The following is a 20,140-nucleotide window of genomic DNA, read 5'->3' as shown; positions in this document are numbered from 1 at the left end:
ACTTGATAGTGCATAAAAATAATTCAAAAAGAGGGCATGGTGGTGAGATACTTAAACCACATACAACTCTCCATCCTCCCATCTAGGAGCCACTAGAATCCCCTAATCATTACTTGCATTAAAAATAAATATTGAACTTTTCAGAAAAAAGGGATACTCGCCCAGTATCGTAAATGAAATGAACACACTATCCCCAAAAAAGAGATCCTTAAATTTAAATAAAAATAGGAGAACCTACTACCCTCCCACCATCAGCAGTGACCCTACCACTGTGCACTTGTGAAGAGCACTTGTGAGCAACGCGGTTTATTGTATGGTGTGGTTGTAAAAGCTCACAGTGTAATACACTCCACCTGTACTAGGTCCAGTCAGATTTGGTTGAAAAACCTTAGTTCAACCTGGAGAGCTATGACTGCACACTCAGAGTTTACCAAAGGAACAAGTGCAAAACATTAGGAAGAACTGAAACAGCTGAGTATGACAGAAACAAGACTTAATAAAAATCCAGTACACATTTATGAAAATAGGTTGTATTTTTATCTTTCAAATGATACCTCGGTGATCAATATCCAGGGGGTTCTGAAGATTTGAATTTTTACATGAACAATAAATCACTGCTTCTCAATTCAAAGAAATACTTTGTTATAATGGACCATGCTCACAGTTAAACTTTGGAAAACGTTTATAAAGTTGTAAACTACTACTCCAGCCCACTTTGGGTGACCAACTTCGGCAGGGGGACGAGTCACAGAGGCCAAAGAAGCTTGGCTAGACAGATACATCGCCATACAAGCAGTCTCCAGTCCAGTCCAGTTCAAGACTTCGTGGGAAAACCGTCATAGACAATAGTGGAGTGGTCCTGATGCAAAGGATACAGGATGCTGAAGATGTTTGTCTGGTGACGGGGGTGGTCGGGTGGTATTCCTGGGGCGGCTACTGAGTCCACAAACACGATGAGGAGACTGACTACAGGGGCCCATGTCCCTCTAAGTCTATCCAAAAAACACTTGTAAGTGGCATACTTGTTTCCAGTTACAGTGAAACCAGCAGTTCCCTTTAACTGGTGGTAATTTCCTTTTTGGGCGATTAAAGTGCATTCTGACGAGTCTTCTGGACCCAGCGGTCTGGGTTGCAACTTTTATTGGTTGGATCTCGGTCTTCCAGGCTGCACTTTGGCTGTCAGCGGTGGTCAGGTCCCAACTCTCCAAGTCAGGCTTCTTCAACTTTTCCCTAAAGCTGTAACTGGAAGTCAGCCGGCTGACTCTTGGAGTCACTTCTTCTATCTGAGGACGCTTTTTCCTCAAGCAGGGTACAACAGGCACAGTCCTCTTTGCTAGCCCAAGGAGCAGCAGCTGAAGTCTAGTCGTAGTGCAGCATGTCTTTTCTGGGTCTAGGGAACAGCAGGGCAGTTCTTCGGTTTACTCTTAAGTACAGATGTGATCAGAGGCCTGGGTGCTAGGACTGCCACTTTTATGGCCAGTTTGTGTCTGCTGGAGATGTGGCGACTACTAGCCAATGAGCTACCCGGTCCACTCCCACCTAATGACGACTTCCTGTGAAGTGTAGCATCTTGCTATAGCAGAATACACTATTCTACCCACTCCCAACAGACAAAGTCCATCTCATCGTCTCTGAAGCTCTTAGCCCACCCCAGAACTGTGGCTACCTGGGGGCTACATGCCCACGAGAAAAAACTGTTTAACAAGGGCTTCCCCATTTTGTTCCTCCACTCCAACTTGTCAGCAAGAACAAAAGAGTAGTAGCTCTTGTGTGTGTCCACCATTTGCTCTTCGAAGTCGGCTTTCCCTTTGAAGCTCACCTTATGGGCTCACACCCTGTTTGGCCTTCCTGCTAGGCAGAAGTCACTACTCTCCTAATGGCAGGCCCTTTGTGTTCCTTCCTGAGAGTCGTTCACACCTCCTCCCAGAAGGGCAGAAGCTGTCTTATGGCCAGCAACCATAAATGGTCACTGGAAAACTTTAGGAAACAAAGTGACTGCTAACTGAAGTTGCCACTTGTGCAACAGTTATATTAAATTTAACTAGTCGCCCCATTCAAATTGAGCATTGCGGAGTTGAAAACTGCTCTGCTAGTCAGCAATGGCCACTTGTACAGGCACAGTGAGTGCTGCAATCCAGGAGATGCACTTTAATTTACAGACCTTGGGTACCCCTGGTACTATATACTAGGGACTTATCAGTAAGACAAAAGTAATTTAACTTGTGCCAATTGTAGGTGAACTAATCTGGCATATACCTTTCAAGGGTCAAAGCACCTTCAGAGCTGAAAAACCATTGGTCAAAAAACTTGCCACTGATCATGGAAAAAAGAGGCATTTCCTTACAACCCTGCTAGTTTTGATTAGAAAATTTTGTTCGATTTTGAAAAGGAATGTTTATTAACCGATTGTTGAAACTCCATGAGCAATTAAATGTCTTAATTCTTAATCCTGAATAATTCTGTTACTGGGCTTGGAAGCTGTGCTGTGTAGAGTAAGATTTTTAAAAAATTGGAAAATGCTTCTAAAACAATATTACCCCAAAAGAGAACTTAATTCTTAACAGATTTGCAGCCATGCACACTAATTGGCCCATTCACTTCAATTGTAAGTATTACTCACTAAATATTTCCTGCTTTACTATTCACTCATAGCCAAGTGCTACCACTTTTATAATTTTATATTTATTAGTGGATACAAATTATGCATTTAAGTGTATACATTGCAATAGGGCATTTGTCTTACCAATGGTCTACTTTCAATGGAGAATGTGGGCATTTTATCTGGGAGTAAGTGTTTCGGATACATTTTGGGTAACTGAATTTTGCAGCAACCTCTACAAAAATATTGGATACAGTTGTGGGTTTTACATTGTTTTGAAGGGCAACTCGTGAAATATTTTATTTGATTAACTTCTTTTAAAATATAGTGGAACCACAAAGGTCCAGGATGGCAAAGTCTGCTGTGCTTGCACATTCTAAATTTATGGATCTTGCAGGTAACTGATATTTCAATTATACCTGCTTGGAAATAACCACATTACCACCTTGCCAGTTCCTCCATTGTCCAATAAATCACTGAAAGAAAGTGAAATGAGGGCCACCACAAGTAATAACGTCACTATCTTGTTAGGTCTAGTTAAAGATTTCAGTAATTTAAACCTGAGCTCAACCCCTTGTAGCTGTGACACATAGCAGACAGGGTTAACTTTGACAATATGAGTAAAGCACTTAGAAATACTAAAAAAGTAAAAAAACACAACACTGTAGAAATACCACTCCAGTTTGGAAAAATTGAGTATAAATTAATGACCCAAACAACAAAAATCCTATAAGGGGAACTGTAGATATGGGTTTTAAAAGATTTTAATACAAATAGTGTCACAAAGCAGAAATTGTAGTCCGTGCTTGGTGTAGACTGGGACCTAGGCGTGATTTCAGGCTGGCCAAATACACCAACCAGGTTCAACACAGTCAGAGGTTATGCCTTTAGACTTAGCCTTTGAAACGGAAGGCAGAATCCTTCAGCGAGGTAAGGCCGAAGGCAGTTTTTGAAGAATTCTTCACAAAGTCACGTCCGTGTTGGACATGGTCCTGCTGGTGCCGTTGGCTTTAGTGGGAAAAGCTCTGAATAGGGAAAATTTGAATTTCTTACCTAGCTAAGTCGTCTTGCCCACCAAATTCTTTTGGTGCCTTTGCCTTATCAAGAGTCTCATCTTCAGACTTAGTCTCTTTTTCGGTGCTCGGAATCCTGCAGGTGGGCAAGGCTGAGTCTGCCAAGGGCCCGCTGAACCGGATTCCCTGCTGCAAAGAAGCTCGGAGCGAAAGAAACCTGTTTCTTCACCCCAGCGAGGTTACACCTTGGGTGGATAGGCCGGTGAGCTCTGTCCCGTAGGGGATAAAGGAAGCTCAGTTTGACACATCCAATGGTCCTAGGAACTTAGGAACAGCACTTAGGGTTCAAGACTCACTCCAGCCGAGGCTCTCAGCAAAGTCCAGGTCAGGCCCAGTTAGTTCTGATCAGCTGAGCAAATCCAGGAAAATGCTCCTTGCAGCTTCTTGTGGCCCTGTAGCTTACACAGGAGGTCAGCCAACTGACCCATCACAAAGTGCCCTTCACTCTCAAACTCCCATGGTGGAGAAACCCTTCTTCCCTTGTCTGGAATCTATGTGCTCACCCAGAGGTGTGGTCAGGGTAGTGAGCAGTCCCATCCTCCTTTGTCACTTCTTACCATTTCTGGGACCGCTTTCCCACCACCGGGTTTCTGCCTGCCTGCCTGACGAGAAGGACAAAAGCCTTTTTAGGTGCTACCACCATTTTCTTGTGACCGGGAATGGCTCTTAGAAGTAAATAAGTTTCCTGGGCCCACCCCCAAATGGTCATCCTGCCAGGTGAACAAAAATACTCTCCCACACCCAAGCCTTTCTTTGCTCTGGGAGCAGTTTTCACAGCTCATCGGGGGCTATTCACTGGCTGGGCTCCAGTTAGAGAGCTAATGGAAATTGGCCTCCAGGAGCTTCAGGCAGGGAAAAGGTAACTTTCTAGAAGTTACTTTCCCTTATTATTTATTAAAAATCAAACTTAACCATTAAGTCTGGTCCTTTACCAAATATTAAAAATTGTTGTTTACTGATTTTCTTAGCAGTTCGCTAGCCAGAGATAAAAAATATATTTAATATCGCTTAGAAGTATTGAATGGGCCAGCCAGCTTTGCTACAGTGAAAATAGCTTTTGAGAATAGCTTTTGAGTGTTAACTTGCAACATTTCCCTTGTGGGTTACTAGGCCAATATGGGGATGACTTATTAGTATTTAAAAGGAAGGCGTACTTCTGTCAAAAGGGTTATTTTGAAAGGTTGGGCTGCAAGTTTTAAACTGAAGCAACCAGGCTACAGTGGTAGGCCTGTAATCCTGTTTGCCTGGTCACACTAGTGGATGGTACGGTAGTGCTGTATTCCTAAAGGTGATATTTAACTTTCCATGACTTTAGGAAGCATATTCTATGGCGTTTTATAAAAGTCAAATGTAGTCCGAGCCCATGCACTGCAGCCTGGTTAGCATAGCCCCCGTAAAAAAAAAAGCATCAGCCCAAAAAAATGGGGATGACCACACAAAAAGAGACACTTTCTCAAAACCTCCATGCAAGATTTCCTAAAGAGTGGCAACAGGAGTGCAGTCCTTTCTTTGTCTCTCTTAAGCGCACCCTTAAACCACAGATAACAGGAGCACTATCTTCCCTCTCACTAAACTAATACATGTAAGGCAGTAGTAATGCAAGAGCTTCCCTAACACACAGCACAAATTGAGGTTGGGTGTCAGCAGTGGAAGCTTCCCTAAGTGTGCACAGATAAGCCCATGCAGTATTGTTGAATGTAACCCCTGTACAGAATTGGGCATTAACTGAATTGCAAGCATCCATATGGGAGCCCACAATATTTACAGTGTGAATAATATTCACAAGCTTTCAGGGTGCATAGAAAGCAAGGCAGGTTGAAGCAGCCTGCTCTTTTCCCTGATCCTTTTTGAAGATATTCTATCCCCTGCTGTAGAGCAGTGTGCCAACCCATAACTCTTATTCTCTTAACAATCTATGCCATCCCTGTCTCTACCTTACACCTATTTACCTGTCTCTACATCTGTCTAGCTCCCTCCAAACTACTCTGCATCTCACACCCTTTCATGCCCAGTCACTCCCGAACTAACTCACCTCTTGTACTTTCCTCGCTCTCTCTTTCCCTTGCCCTCTGCCTATCTGTGCATCTCTCTTTATCTGCTTGCTCTTTATCTTAACTCTTGATGCCTCACCTGTCTGGTCACCTCCCTCCCAAGTATGCCATCTCTATCCCACATTCTCTGCCTCTTTCTTTCACAACCTCATCTTTGTCCACTGCTGTGTGCCCATTTCCATGTTTCTTTACCCCTTCACTCTCTTTCTCACCCTCTCTACTCCCAGTGAATATTCCCATCCCACCTTCCTGTCTCTCTTCTTGTATCTATGTGACCTAATCTGTCTCTACCTCAACTTTCTGAGTCTGCTTGCACCTCACTTAAATGTTTTTCATTACATCTCTCCCTCATTTCCCTCTACCCGACTTCCTCACATCTCACTAACTCGTCTCTCTATTTCCCAGCTTTCACTTACTACCTAACCTCTCAGTTATCCTAGTATGTCCTTCACTAATTCATCTCTCTATCGGTTCTTTCTATTTATGTTAACCTCTTGCTATGCTATGTTTCTTCGTTATCACTTTTTTACCTCCAGGAGCTTCAGGCACAGAAAAAGGTAACTTTATCAAAGTTATTTTTCCTGAACATTTATTAAAAGTCTCACATTAACATTAGATTGGATTTTTAATATGTCATAAATAGTGGTTGGATCATTTTTCTAGCTGGTCTGAAACCCAAAATTAACATTTTAATCTGTACTCTAGTTTTCTCATAGGACAGCCAGATCCTTATTCAGTGAAAAAAGGCTTTTGGGGGCTTGTCACTGCAGGGACATGGTAGCATTACATTTCCCACTTTTAAATACCATGCACCCTACCTTGTGTGCTACAAAGCCGTCCTGGGACGCCATTAAATAATTTAAAAGGTTTTTCCTGTGTTGAGGGTTTTTTGAGGGGTCTGGCTGCATTTGTTTAGCTGCACATGTCTGGCCTACTTTGGTAGGCCTTCGTGTGTCAGTTTAGTGAATAGAAGAGTGCGTTCTGCAGTCCACAGGTAACATTTTGCTTTCCTTGCCATTTATGTAGTTTCGGATAGATACTTTTAGCCACAGATTCCTCCCCTTTTGACTGTTCCCCGGGCATCCGCCTAGATCCGTAAACTTGCTTCAAAGTACCGCAGTGTGCCAGAAGGTGGCATTGTGTGGCTCCGCACTCATGCCATCACACTCTGGAAGTGAAGTGTGGGGCACTTAAAGGTGCAAGTCCTGTCTGCTGACGTCAGTTCCTTTCTTTCAGTGCCTTGACGCGGATCTGAAGCTTTTCTCGTCTCTCAAGAGACTGCTTTTTGTTAGATATTGCCTTTCAAATTTTCAGTGTGCACGGTATGTTTTCCCCCTAAGATGAAACGTTTCATACTCTGTAAGGACTGTTGCAAACAGATGCCTGTGACAGATCTCCACCAGGTTTGCCTTTGGTGTCTGGTTCGAGCCATGACTCCAAGACCTGCGGAGACTGCTTGTCGAACTGTAAGCACAAGAAGCATAAGAAGTCGGAGCTGAATTATGCTTTGTGCCACTCCCACTCCCCTTATGAAGACGTGTGGGTGGCATCAACAGTCCTGTTTCTGCTCGTAGCCGATACTGTAGCTGATTCTGGGACAACCAGAGTTTCTGGGGCCTTCAACCATGGTGTGCCAAATCAAAGACTTTTCCTCACTTATGCTCTTTGCATCTCTACTGACTTCCTCTGGTGTCTTTCGTCTCCACAGAGCTGAGAGGCCCACCACTTGGATTTCCAACAATAGGCTTGCCTTCCATGCCAATTGTATCCTCTGAGCCACTTCGACCCTTGGCTCTAGTACCAACTGCGGCTATATCCAATCCAGGTAAGTAGACTAGATCACCTAAAAAAGTGGTCCCAATTGTGCTTTCAGACGCTGACTCGACGCTGGTTTAAATTTAGCTGATGGTGCTTTAAAATGGCCCCAATATGGTAGTTTTGACACAGAGATTCTGGATAATCTGGAGGTTAAACTTTTTAAGAAGAAAGCCCGGCCGGCGATGTTTGACTCTTTCCGCCTATGGCGTAAGGAAGCCAAACAGAAGGAAATTAAATTAGCAAAGAGAAATAAGAGGGAAAAGGGTACCTCGATAATGCAAGCTGCTATGCAGTTTAAAGATAATGAAGAAGAACAGATGAGTGAGCAGTTGCACAGGCAACGTAAAATGGTGATCGATAAATGTTATCCAGTTTTGCCGCTTCTTCAGCAAGATGCAGCAAAAGAAATTGAGAAAGATCCTTTAATGTCACACTTGTTGAGTTCGCCACCCCTTATGCGCAGAGTGCTACAGCACCTCCGCAACCTTTAGTTGTGCAACCTCCGGTTATTGTGCCTCAGGTTCTTCCACAGCCGCCAGCTCCTCTTCAGTTGGCTCCTACTCCTATGGCGCAGCCCCCTCAAGGGCCGCCGACTTTGCCACCTGCTTCATCTGTACTGCCTACGACTTTGTCTGCTACATCGACTTCCTCTTCTGGTGTTCTTCCTGATACTGCCTCTATGTCTGCATCTGCGTCTGCCTTGTCTCCCTCTGGTTTTTCTCCTGTTCTTTTGTCAACTTCTCCTTCTATCCGACAGAGAATGACTGATACTGTTGCTAGCCTTATATTTCCTCTCTTTGGGTCATCTGGTATGACCCCTGATTCGGAGCGTAAGCAGTCGCGTAGTCAACTGTCTAATTCACGAGAGAGAGAAATGTTTGACCGTATGGCGCGTAAATGGGTTATTTACCCTTTAAGATATGATGTGGAGTCTGTTATGGATGTCTTCCGTCAATGGGAAGCACCGAAACAAAGATACGTTTTTGAAAAAATGTGTGCTTTCCTTTGTGAGGAATTGGAGGATAATGATTTGGAAGTAAGTCTGCCTGATTTGTGCCGTGTACGGTTTGAGTTTTCAAAGGGCACGATTGTGGGTTCCGATGTTGAGAAAGCAGTTGCGACGTTGTTGTCCTTTAGGAATAAGGATCCTTCTCAGTCACTGTTTGAACATGACTCCTGTGTTAAGAAAAAAGTGGGACAGTTCCCAATGAGAGAAGTCCCTCCGGTATGGAAGGATGCCGTTGCGGCTGATGCCGCTAATCAAATTGATGCTGTTCCAGCTCATTTTCAGCGTGTTTGAGTACATGTTCCTTGGAAGCGAGCTGAAGTTTTAGCACTTAAGCAGACTTTGCCTGACCCCCGTAAAAACCCTGCAGGGTATTATAAGGAATTATCACAGACTGCAGACTCATGCATTATGAATTTAGCCGACATAGACATGTTATTTGGGAATGTTGTTCCACAGCCTTTGTGGAGATTGATTCGCCATACAGATCAAGCGCAAGTTAGGTGACTCATGGACTAATATTAGTACTGCAAATGATAGACAAGTTGGTGGTGCCAAGCCTGAGCCTTTGGTAGCAGAACTTCCTGCTAGGATCATTACTTACATGAAAACTTTAATGCCTGCGATGCGTGTGAATTGGGATAAATTGTCTGCGTGTAAGCAGAAGAAAGATGAAACAGTGTCTGATTTCTTCACCAGGTTTGAGGAAACGTTTATCGACCACATCGTTCAAGATATGAGTACAGAAGGTGGTCAACGGTTGTTCGTTGACAAGTTTGTGCACAATTTGCTTCCCGAGCTGTGTAAGAAATTGAAAGATTCAGAGAGTTCTTGGGCCGTTTCCTCTTCAGCACAAATATTGGCTACTGCACAGTACTACGAAAATAGGGATAAAGATGAGAAGGATAGAGCAGACAAGAGAACTAAAGAATTAAAGACGAAGGTTCTTTTACAACAGGCGTATCCGCCACGTGGTGGTCAGAGTAACTATCAGCAACCTCAACAGTTTCAGAGAAACTCGCAAAGGTTCGAGTATTCTCAACCACGTGTTCCTGTGGGTCCCACTCAGTGTTCATATTGTAAAGAAGAGGGTCATTTCAAGTATAGTTCTCCTATTTTGTTACAGCGTACGAATGGTGCTTCTGGCGCAAGAGGTCGAGGTGTTCCACAAGCTCCTAGAGGTAGAGCACGTGGAAGTTTACCCCAGAACGCGCGTTCCCTTCCGCTTCAGAATTCAATGAATAGTTTTGACCAGCAAAATAACGCGTCTGGTAGGACGGCTCAGTACTACGCTGACGACTACTATGCAGAAGATGAGAATATCGAAGGTAACGATTGCTAGGACAGCCATAGACAAAGAGAGGGAGTTGTTTCAGTTCCAGTAGATCAGAGTGGACCTTATGTTAAGGTGATTACATCAGGTGTGTCAGAGCCTTTTCTGTTGGATACTGGTGCTACAAAGAGTTCTATTATGCACTCAAAACTCCCTGGCGCACCTTTGTCTGGCGAGATGAATGTTTCAGTAGGTTTTTCTGGCGCCCCGGTTAGGAACCCGATTTCTAGCCCTATGTCCCTTTCTGTTGGACCTTGTGAATTGGAAGCACCCCTTATTCTGATGACAGGTTGTGGTGAAAACTTGTTAAAATTGGATTTGTTGAAAAGATTGTATGCAACATTATATTGTTCTCCTTCGGGAGTACAACTTACACTGGGTAGGAAAGTGATCTCTCCAATGTATTTGTCGAAGGATAAACTTCCGACAGAATTGTCGTTTCTTCCTGATATTCTTTGGGCTACTGGTCCTAATGATATGGGTCTTTTGGAAACACCGCCATATGTTGTGACATTGAAAGCCAATGTTAAATTGCCACGCATTCCCCAATACAAGATCTCTAGTGAAGGCGAAAAGGCGTTGCTAGCGATCATTTATGATTTGATTGAAAAAGATGTAATTGAAGAGACAAGAGGCAACGTTTGTAATAGTCCTGTTCTGCCTGTTTTGAAACGTACTGACCCTTCTCAGCCACCTGTTTACAGGTTCGTGATTGATCTTAGAGAGGTCAATAAAATAGTTGTGCCACAGTTTCCAGTTGTTCCTGATATCACTGCCCTATTGACTATGATTCCAGCTTCCGCCACCTGGTTCTCGGTGATTGACTTGAAGAATGCTTTCTTTAGCATCCCGATTGCCGAGGAGAGCAGGGATATTTTTGACTTCAGTTTAGGAGGCCGAAGCTTCCGCTTCAAATGCGCTCCTCAAGGCTACTGTGAAAGTCCATCAATATATAGTCAGGCTTTAAAAACACAGCTTGATTCAATTGTTTTACCTGATGGCGCTACCCTTATTCAGTACGTCGATGATTTGCTAATCGCTGCAGATACTGAGGAGATTTGTAAAGAAGCTACCTTGTCGTTGTTGCGTCATTTGTCTGATTTACATCACAAAGTGTCTCTTTCAAAACTGCAATATTGTCGACAAGAAGTGACCTACTTAGGTCATCTCTTATCGAAGGAGGGAAGGAAACTGACCCCAGAAAGAATTCAGGCAATTGCAAAATTGAGTGTGCCAAGGACACAGAGAGAAGTACGTGCTTTCTTGGGCATTACATCATACTGCAGACAGTGGATACCGAATTTTTCTTTGCTGGCCAAACCTTTGGTAGCATTGACCTGTAAAGATACACCGAATCCCGTTCCGTGGGCTGAAGATTGTCAGAAAAGTTTTTCCGAATTGCGTAATGCATTGTGTTCGGCTCCTGTGTAAGCCCTTTACACTGTATGTCCATGAGAAAGAGGGTTGTGCATTGTCAGTGCTGACACAGTCTTTTGGAGACCAGCAGCGTCCATGCGCGTATTTTTCGTCGACTTTGGATCCGGTAGCTAAAGCATTGTCGAGTTGCTTGAGAGCCACAGCGGCAGCAGCTGTTTCTATTCGACAGTCTGCTGGGTTAGTGATGAATAATATGTTGATTGTGATGGTTCCACATGCAGTGGACACGTTGTTAAACAGGACCAAGACACCGCACTTAACTAGTGCTCGATTGTCAGGTTACGAGTTAACACTGTTAGCGAGTCATGTGCACATAAAGAGATGCAATACGTTGAATCCAGCCACGTTATTGCCAATTTCAGTAGAGACAGATGATGTTGAACAGCATGATTGTTTTCTCAGGACAGAAGAAGAAACGAAAGGGAGAGTAGATCTTAAAGATACTCCTCTTGTAAAGTGTGATGGTACCTTATGGGTGGATGGTTCATGCTTCAAGCATCCGAATGGTGATACGACTGCAGCATATGCTGTCACGACTTTGCATACGATTGTTGAAGCTGCACGTATACCACATAATTCAGCTCAAGCAGCAGAGTTGATTGCACTTACGAGAGCGTGTGTGTTATCGAAAGGAATGAAAGTGACCATATATACCGACAGCCAGTATGCGTTTGGTGTGGCTCATAGTTTTGGACGATTGTGGAAAGAATGTGGGTTCCTGACTTCGCATGGAGCTAAGATTCAGCATGGTCAGTTGGTGAATGAGCTTGCTTCTTGAGTCACTGACCTTGCCGCTACAAGTTGCGATTGTGAAATGCAGTGCACACAAGAAGGTTACTGATGATGTTGGTCGTGGCAATGCATTTGCTGACGAAATCGCAAAAGAAACAGCAAAAGATGTGATGAATCGAATGTATGTTGCAGGCCCTGTAAAATGGGTTGGTGACGTTGGAATGTGTGAAGATACGATAGAGAGTGTGAAGTCTCTTCAAGCTGAAGCTTCAGAGAAAGAGTTGAGCGTGTGGAGAGAAAGTACGGGTAAATTGGATGAAAATGGTTGTTGGGTTGACTTGTCAGAACATCAGCGATGGTTGTTACCCGATGCGTATGTGCTTGCAGTGGTGACAATGGCTCATGGAATGGCCCATATCAGTGTGAAAGGGATTTGTAAGTTGTTGGCTCCAGTATGGCAAAATGCTGGAATTCCTAAATGTGCAGAGAATGTGGTCAAGAATTGCATGGTGTGTCTGAAATACAATCCTGGTAGGGGAACCCCAACTCCAGCTGGTCATTTTGCGCCCCCAACATATCCGTTCGAGGTTTTGCAGCTAGAGTTCATCCACATGGAAAGGTGCAACAATTTGAAATACGTACTCGTTTTTGTTTGTGCCTTTTCAAGATGGGTAGAAGCATATCCCTTAAAAGACAACACTGCCTTATCCATAGCTAAAGCCCTTGCCAAAGAATTCTTCCCTAGGTTTGGAATGCCGAGAATGGTCTGGAGTGATAATGGGAGTGAATTTGTGGGTCGAGTGACGAAAAAAGTATGTGAGGGGCTAGGTATTCAGCAGAAATTCCACGCTGCAAATCACTCCCAATCAGCTGGACTAGTAGAGTGCTATAATGGCACACTAAAACTTAAATTGGCAAAAATACAAGCGAGCTCTGGTCTTAAATGGCCTGACGCTCTGCCTTTAGCACTCCTATCAACAAGAATGACTGTGCATTCGCGAGTGGGACTTAGTCCCTATGAAATTGTGTTCGGCCGCCCGGCCAACATATGGGGAGTGCCAAGGCCGACAAAATTCAGTGAGATCGAACACCCTGTACTGCTTGATTATTTGTATGAATTGACGGCTAAATTGCGTGTTTTACACCAACAGGTTCACGATACTCTGCCTCAGGTCTCTAAAGCTCCAGGACATCTTATCGATCCTGGATCATGGGTGCTAGTCAAAAACTTCCAGCAGACGAAGAATGACCAGCCCCATTGGACCGGCCCCCACCTCGTCCTTCTCTCAACAAGATCAGCTGTTCGAGTGGAAGGGAAAAAGAACTGGATCCACGGCGTATACTGCAAGAGGGTCCCTTTGCCTCTACCGTACGACCGGTGGGTCCAGGAGGGGATCGCTGACTCTGAGATTGAGACTGTGCCTCGTTTTCTGCCTTTTAGTGATGCACGTGTAAAAGGAACACTTTCTGAACGAGAAAGTGACAATATTTTGCAAGAAGCTGTGCCACCGTCAATTCAATTGAACACTACAGAGCCTGAACTCTTGTTCCAGAACCTGACAGTACCTGGAAAAAGCCGTTACAATTTGAGGCCGAGAACTATGGACAAATAAAAATTCTTTTTCTTTGCTATTTTTGAAAGTGCAGCTCTCTCATCTGAGAAACTTTATTATTTTTGTTTTTTCGAACCGCCATCTGGGCTCAGCTTAGGGTCGTGGTTGCCCAAGTCTTTGGAGTGCAGCTGAAGACGTTATGTTGACAGTTCTGGTCGGTCTAAGGGAGTTGCCCTGGACTGACAGAAGCATTCCTTAGCATAGAACACCCTACCACCACGAGCAGCAATTAGAGAGGATGGAGTTTTTCGAGAATGAGAGACCTGCCAAACAGATGGACTTTAAAGCCAGAATGTCTATAATGATGACAAAGAAACGATTTTTGATATTATGTATTTTCATGTTGCTTAGTGTAATGACGTTTTTAATAGGATATGTTTTATTCTCTTTTCAAGTGACATTTGCACCCACTACACAGCCTATATCTCCTTCTGCTGTTTCCTCGCATTCTTTTCACCCTCTGCCTGAACAAGAGTCCGCTAGAAGATTAGAATTTGTCAATAATTCAGTCATTCAGCTTCTACACCAACACCAATTAGTAGTGAACACAACTAACTGTTGGGTGTGTGGTCTTATGCCTCATACTACTGATAAAGGTATCCCTTATCTGGTCCTGCCTTTCAGCCATAATGGTTCTGTGTGGGCATATAGAACGATATTCATATACGCTCATGAAGCCAACCCCCTACGTTTCTGTGAAAGATAATCCTAAGAATAGTGCTCTAGTTAAGGGTATAGTAGATATGATTAGGGAAGATATTTCCTATGAGACTATCCCGAGAGATGAGACACTAGCATATATTGGATGGAACATAACAGGATATGGAGTTACTCTGAATGAGAACCAGCGAGCAAAGAGATCCTCCCCGATTTGGATTGTACCCCATCAGGGTCACCTATGTCTGCAAGGTAATGGCAAGAATCCCAGAGCTCAGTTAGGGAAAAGTATCTGCACTGAAACATATGTTTTTGCGTCTCAGACTTCCCCTTCATTCTTAGCAGCTAAGGGTACCTATTTCATCTGCCATAATAGAGCCTATACATGGTTGGCCCCTGACTTCTCAGGCACATGCTTTGTTTCGTTCCTGTTGCCTCCCACCTACACGGCCGCGGCAGATTACCATAAGACAAGGATAGTTAGAGGTGTCATCAGTAAAGAAGACACTACAGGACAAGAACTTGGAGATTTCGTAAAGGGTTTTCTGCCGTTTTGGGGGCCTATGGTTAACAGCAGGAACATAAGGCAATTGACAAGGGTGGTTGAATCCACGGTAGATGAAACCGCCGGTGCCCTTAGTAATTTGACTGCTGAGCTCCAGTCGGATCGCCTTATGACTCTTCAGAACAGGGTCGCATTAGACGTCATACTTGCAGACCGAGGTGGGGTGTGTAAAGTGATCCAATCAAGTTGCTGTGTTTTCATTCCAGATAACGCTCCAACAGTTTACCAGGCCATTTCCAAACTGCATAAGATCTCCGAATCTATTCACGTGGATAAAGGAGATTGGTCATTGATGGGGTGGTTTTGGGAACTGCTATCCGCCTGGGGATGGAAAATTCTGATAGTCATTGGGATGATCTTAGCCATTCTTTTCCTGTTCTATGTGTACAGTGTGCTCCTGCAATATGTGGCCTCTGTGCTACATCGTGTGTAAGGAAACCTGTATCAAAAGACGAGCTAAGTAATAGGATGATGCTACAGCAACATCTCAACGACTTTATGAACATAGACCTGGACTCAGATTAACGTGAGTATAGGTTATTGCCTATGTAAGGGCAAAAGGAGGGTCTGTGGTACTGAAAATTCTGGACCCGTGTTATAAATCTTGTCGTATCATGACGATTTTGGTATCCGCAGACCGAGAATGATCAGAATACTATGCACAAGCATTTTCGTCATATTCGGGTGACGAAATCACCCTGAAATCAGAGTTTCCGTCCTGAACCCTCGGTTTCCATTGAACGGCAGCCATTTTGTGATTGCCCTCACATAGGCCAATGACTAAGGCCAAAAACGAGTCTGAAGGACACATACACCTTTGCTGACTCCTCTGTGACCTGGGCAAGCTGACTCCACTGCCTGAAGCCAAACCTGTTCGGCCAGTTCCTTTCCCAGTGGCCGAAAGAGATTAGTATCAAGGCACAACATATCATAAAACCCATCATCACACACAAACCATGCCTAATCTTACACACACCTGTCCCTGTTTCTTCTTTTATGACTTGCTTTACGAGGAGGAGGTGGCCGTTTTTATTGGGGGTCCGGCGATATCTGATGAAAGTACTGAGCCTTGCCGGGTAATTGATTGAGGGCTGAACAAACTGAAATATGGGCTTGTCATCCTGACTTTGCTTTTTCTTTGTAGTGAAAATATGTGAATGGTCAACTGTAAAATAAGGAATGTTTGCCTAAAGCATAATATTTTGTATAAAAAGAGAAGGCTGGCTTTGTAAGGTTGAGCAGTCTCCTGAGAATATACACCGTGTTGTACTTCTAGGATACCTGTTACTGGCTGCAGCCAATAAATACAATCTTTGACTTCACCAAGAAGACTCTGTGTTTCTGTAGTCTGAAACAGGAAGGACTCGAAGTCTTAGGGTGTGTTCCCTGGCACCGCTGGGTTCTGAAAAACCCAGTACTTCCAAATCCCAACCGAATCTGACAGACATTTCTGCTCTCGCCTTACCATCAGGCAGGCAACACTCTTTACATTCTCTTTTTGGTACAGACTCTGACAACGATCCTGACCAAGGTTATGAGTTCGCTCAGTTCTATGATGATGACAATTGCTATGAGAACTTGTAAGATGCAATTGGGATGGACACCTCCCCGTAGTCAGCCCGTTTCTCCCTTCCTAGCTTGATCACTGAATAATCTGCATATGCCAAGGGTATGCTTAGGGCAGCCAAAGTCCTCGACCTTCTCTTCCCCACTATGGAGGTGAATAACAATGGCCTGCTATAAGTCCTGCAGCCTGGTCACACTAATTCTGAGCCTCTCCTAACTTTTAATGAGGCCTTGAGAGATACCCTACAAGGGGCTTAGACTAAGCCTGATTCCGGCCCTATGGTTAGCTGGCAAATTGCCAAACGCCATTGCCCTGCTCCAGGCAACCTGGTCTTTTTGTTGCAGCACCCTTCTCCCAAGAGCCTTGTGGTGCAGGCCTCCACTATCCAAACTAACCCCAACAATCTTCAAACCACTTTCTCTGATGGGGACTTGAAGCGAGTGAAGACAACACCTCTTCTCATCTGCCTGTTTGGCCCTACTGTCCATTAATGCTGCTTTCTTCCTAGGCTTGTATACTCGCTCCATGATGCATATCCACCCAGGTTTTCCTGAAGTTCTTGGCACTGTTCTGTCACAGGCCATTCAGGATAGTTGCGGTGTGTCCAAGCTCACACTTTACTGTGGCTTGAACACCACTGACTCCGCGGGGTGGTCTACAGGCATCAGTATTGCCGTTTGGTGCCATGCGTGGCTAAGTTCAACTGGATTCTGGGGTGATGCACAGTCCTCCCTGATGAATGATGTTCGATGGATCTTGCCTGTTTAGAAACCAGGCTGATACTACCCTTAAACACTTCAAGGAGAGTAGGGCTAATGCTCCCGCCCTGGGACTTTCACCAAGTCTCACCAGCATCACTTTCAAAGTTCCTTTCGTGGCTTCAGATGAGGTGGCATGTCCCTGCCCAGCAGTTTTACTTAGTCCCCCAACTGCTACTTTCTGGTTCCCAAGAAGAATGGAGGTCTTTGGCCTATCCTAGATCTGCACCCTCTCAATCTCTTTTTCTGGAAGGGGAAGTTTGAAATGCTTACCCTGGCCCAGGTCTTGTCTGCTTTCGACCCCAGAGAATGGATGGCGGCATTGGATGTGCAGGACGGCTATTTCCATATTCCAATCCCGCCAGCCCATCGGCTTTACGTGTGGTTCCTGGTGGACGAGGAGAATTTCCAGTTTGCTGTGCTTCCCTTTGGTCTACACTGAGCCCCTTGGGTGTTCACAGAAGTGATGGCGGAGGTGGCAGCCCATCTTTCGAGATCAGGGGTGCCAGTATTCCCCTACCTCAACAACTGGCTGTTGAAAGCAGGCTCGTCCAATGCAGTGATCAGTCACCTCCACACAACAGTGATCCTCTTGTCATCCATGGGGTTTACTATCGGTGTGTCAAAGTGACACCAGACTACTTCTCTGACGCTTCCCTTCATCAGAGCCATTCCAGACGCGGTTTGGATTTGTGCCTTTACCCTCTGAAAGAGTCTAGAACATTCAGGCTATGATCCTGATCTTTCAGCCTCAGTCCTGAATTTCAGTGAAGTCATCTCTGAGGCCGATGGCCTCCTGCACCCTACTGGTCGAGCAGATCAGGTGGTATATGCTGGCTCTACAGTGGGATCTAGTCTCAGTAGGCCAAATATCAAGGGGACCTCTCTGACCATGTTCATATTTCTGATGGGACTGCAAAGGATCTGCAGTGGTGTTTGCTGATCTTCAATTGGGTCAGTGGCAGACCCCTCTCCCTTCTCTGCCCAGAGATGACAGTGGTGATTGATCCATTGCTTATGGGATGGGATGGCCATGTGGGATAGGTGGAGCTCAGAGGCCTTTGGTTGAGTCCCAGTCCTTCTGGAGCTGAGGGCTATCCGTTTGACGCTGGAAGCCTTCCAGACGTCCATCAAAGGGAAACTGAAGCAGGTGCTCAGGAACAACATCGCTGTCATGGGGTACTGATACAGACAGGGAGGGGTCACTGACCCTGTGCAAGGAGGCCTTGCGTCTCTGGAAATGGCCGGACCACCAAGGAATGTTCCTGGTGGTGAACCACCTGGTAAGATCTATAAATGCCAGTGCAGACGAGCTCTGCCATCGATGCCTAGCAGATCATGAGTGATAATTGCACCTGGAGGTGACTTAAGGTCTTTTCCACAAGTGGGGAGAACCCTGCCTTCATCTGCTTACTACCAATGGAAACTTGCGTGTCAGCACCTCTGTGTGTTGGTGTTTCCAAGGTGTCTCTCGCTCAGAGAAGTGTTTTGCTTTGAGTGGAAGTCGAGACTCCTGTATGCTTTGCTGCTGAAACCACTCCTGCTCTGAGTTCTAAAGAAGATCAGGACAGGCCGGGCCCGAGTCATCCAAGTGGCTTCTGATTTGGAATGGAGAGCCTGACTTCCAGATCTTCTGGACGTAAGCATTTGTCCTCTGGCTGCCCTTTAAGGAGAACCTGCTGTCGCACTGACAGCAGGGTTCTGCACTCTGGCCTTTGCAACCTTCACCTTCGATGCGTGGAGATTCAGCAGCGATAGGTGAACACCTTTGACCGTCCATCAGAAGTGGTTGATGGTAGCCAGCGTCCCTCGAAAAAAAAAAAAATGTATATGCCTGTTGTTGGGATTAATTTGTGTTTTGGTGCAGCACTGGGCAGGTTGCCCCCCTCTCCCTTCCAGGCCAAACTGATGTTGTATTATTTGTACTCTCTTGTGCCCAGCAAGGCCTTTCTTGGGACACAGTGAAAGATTATCTATCGGCCCTCTCAGCCTTCTTATGTTTGCCTGATCAGCCCTCTTTGTCTAACTCACCAGTTGTGATGCGTTTTCTGAAAGGGCTGCAACACGTTTTCCCCTTTTCCATTTGTGATGCCCCCATGGACCTCAATTTTGTCCTTACTTATTTATTGCGCACTCCATTCGAGCTGCTCCACAGCTGTCCTTTGCAGTTTCTCACCATTAAAATGGTGTTCCTGATTGCCATCATATCTGTACAGCATATGAGAGTTTCAGGCCCTGTATGTTCATCCACCACTTACTGCCCCGTTACGCTAGTTTTGCCACCTGGAGCGTCCTTTTTTCTGAAAGTTGTGATGTGGTTCCACGTCAGTCAAACCAGCATCCTTCCAGTGTTCTGTCTTCCGTCTCACCTCTTCTTGAAGATCAGCTCTTTGTGGGGTTTGCTGAAGCAAAAAAAGATATAGGCTAGCCTGTGCAGAAGCATACCATCTCCCACTCTGCATTAATATCTGCTTCGCATTGGTAAAGAAGACGCCTACGGAAGCCTTGTGCGTCCACTGTATCTGACCCAAAGCTGCTACCACTGCAGTAGGACAAAGACTCACTGTCCTTGACATCTGTCAGGCAGCTATGTGAGTCTCCCTCTATACATTCACGGAACACTATTGTCTGGACAGTCAGGTTTGCCGAACGGGACATTTAGCATGCTTGGTCCTGTAGGACTTTCTGGTTTGAGTACAGTTTCAGACCCACCTCCAAATAGGTACTGCTTTGGTATCTAGAATCTGCGGCTAGAAGTTTTTAGCAGAAGAACAAGTTCCTTACCTTCAGTAATGCTCTTTCAGGTAGAGACTAGGGTACATTTATGAGCCCCTTTGCGTGGCTTTGAATGGCCGCATAGCTATGGAGTAAGGCAAGGCAGTGCAAAATTGCTGCATTGCCTTACTCTGCACTTGGGAGGCGTTCTGTGGG

General features: G+C 45.0%; 1 protein-coding gene across 1 annotated transcript; it reads left to right on the top strand.

Moving 5' to 3' along the window:
• Window positions 1–2,947: 2,947 nt before the first annotated feature.
• LOC146831341 (uncharacterized) lies at window positions 2,948–13,935 on the top strand. Its single transcript, XM_085603882.1, has 3 exons — window positions 2,948–2,996; window positions 3,657–3,874; window positions 13,201–13,935. Exons 1-3 carry the CDS (start codon window positions 2,948–2,950, stop codon window positions 13,660–13,662), a joined length of 729 nt encoding a protein of 242 aa, XP_085460008.1. The 3' UTR covers window positions 13,663–13,935.
• The last annotated feature ends 6,205 nt before the right edge of the window (window positions 13,936–20,140 follow it).

The sequence above is a fragment of the Triturus cristatus genome, chromosome 5_1 (genome assembly GCF_964204655.1).
Source record: "Triturus cristatus chromosome 5_1, aTriCri1.1, whole genome shotgun sequence".
In the NCBI taxonomy this organism is placed as follows: Eukaryota; Metazoa; Chordata; class Amphibia; order Caudata; family Salamandridae; genus Triturus; species Triturus cristatus.
This window is presented reverse-complemented; position numbering and strand designations above follow the sequence as displayed.

Coding starts and splice junctions, on each gene's coding strand:
- LOC146831341 (XM_085603882.1), top strand. CDS start 2,948: ATGGCAAAGTCTGCTGTGCTTGCACATTCTAAATTTATGGATCTTGCA. Junction 2,997..3,656: donor TAAATTTATGGATCTTGCAG/GTAACTGATATT, acceptor TTTCTTACCTAG/CTAAGTCGTCTTGCCCACCA. Junction 3,875..13,200: donor CACCTTGGGTGGATAGGCCG/GTGAGCTCTGTC, acceptor TTACACCAACAG/GTTCACGATACTCTGCCTCA.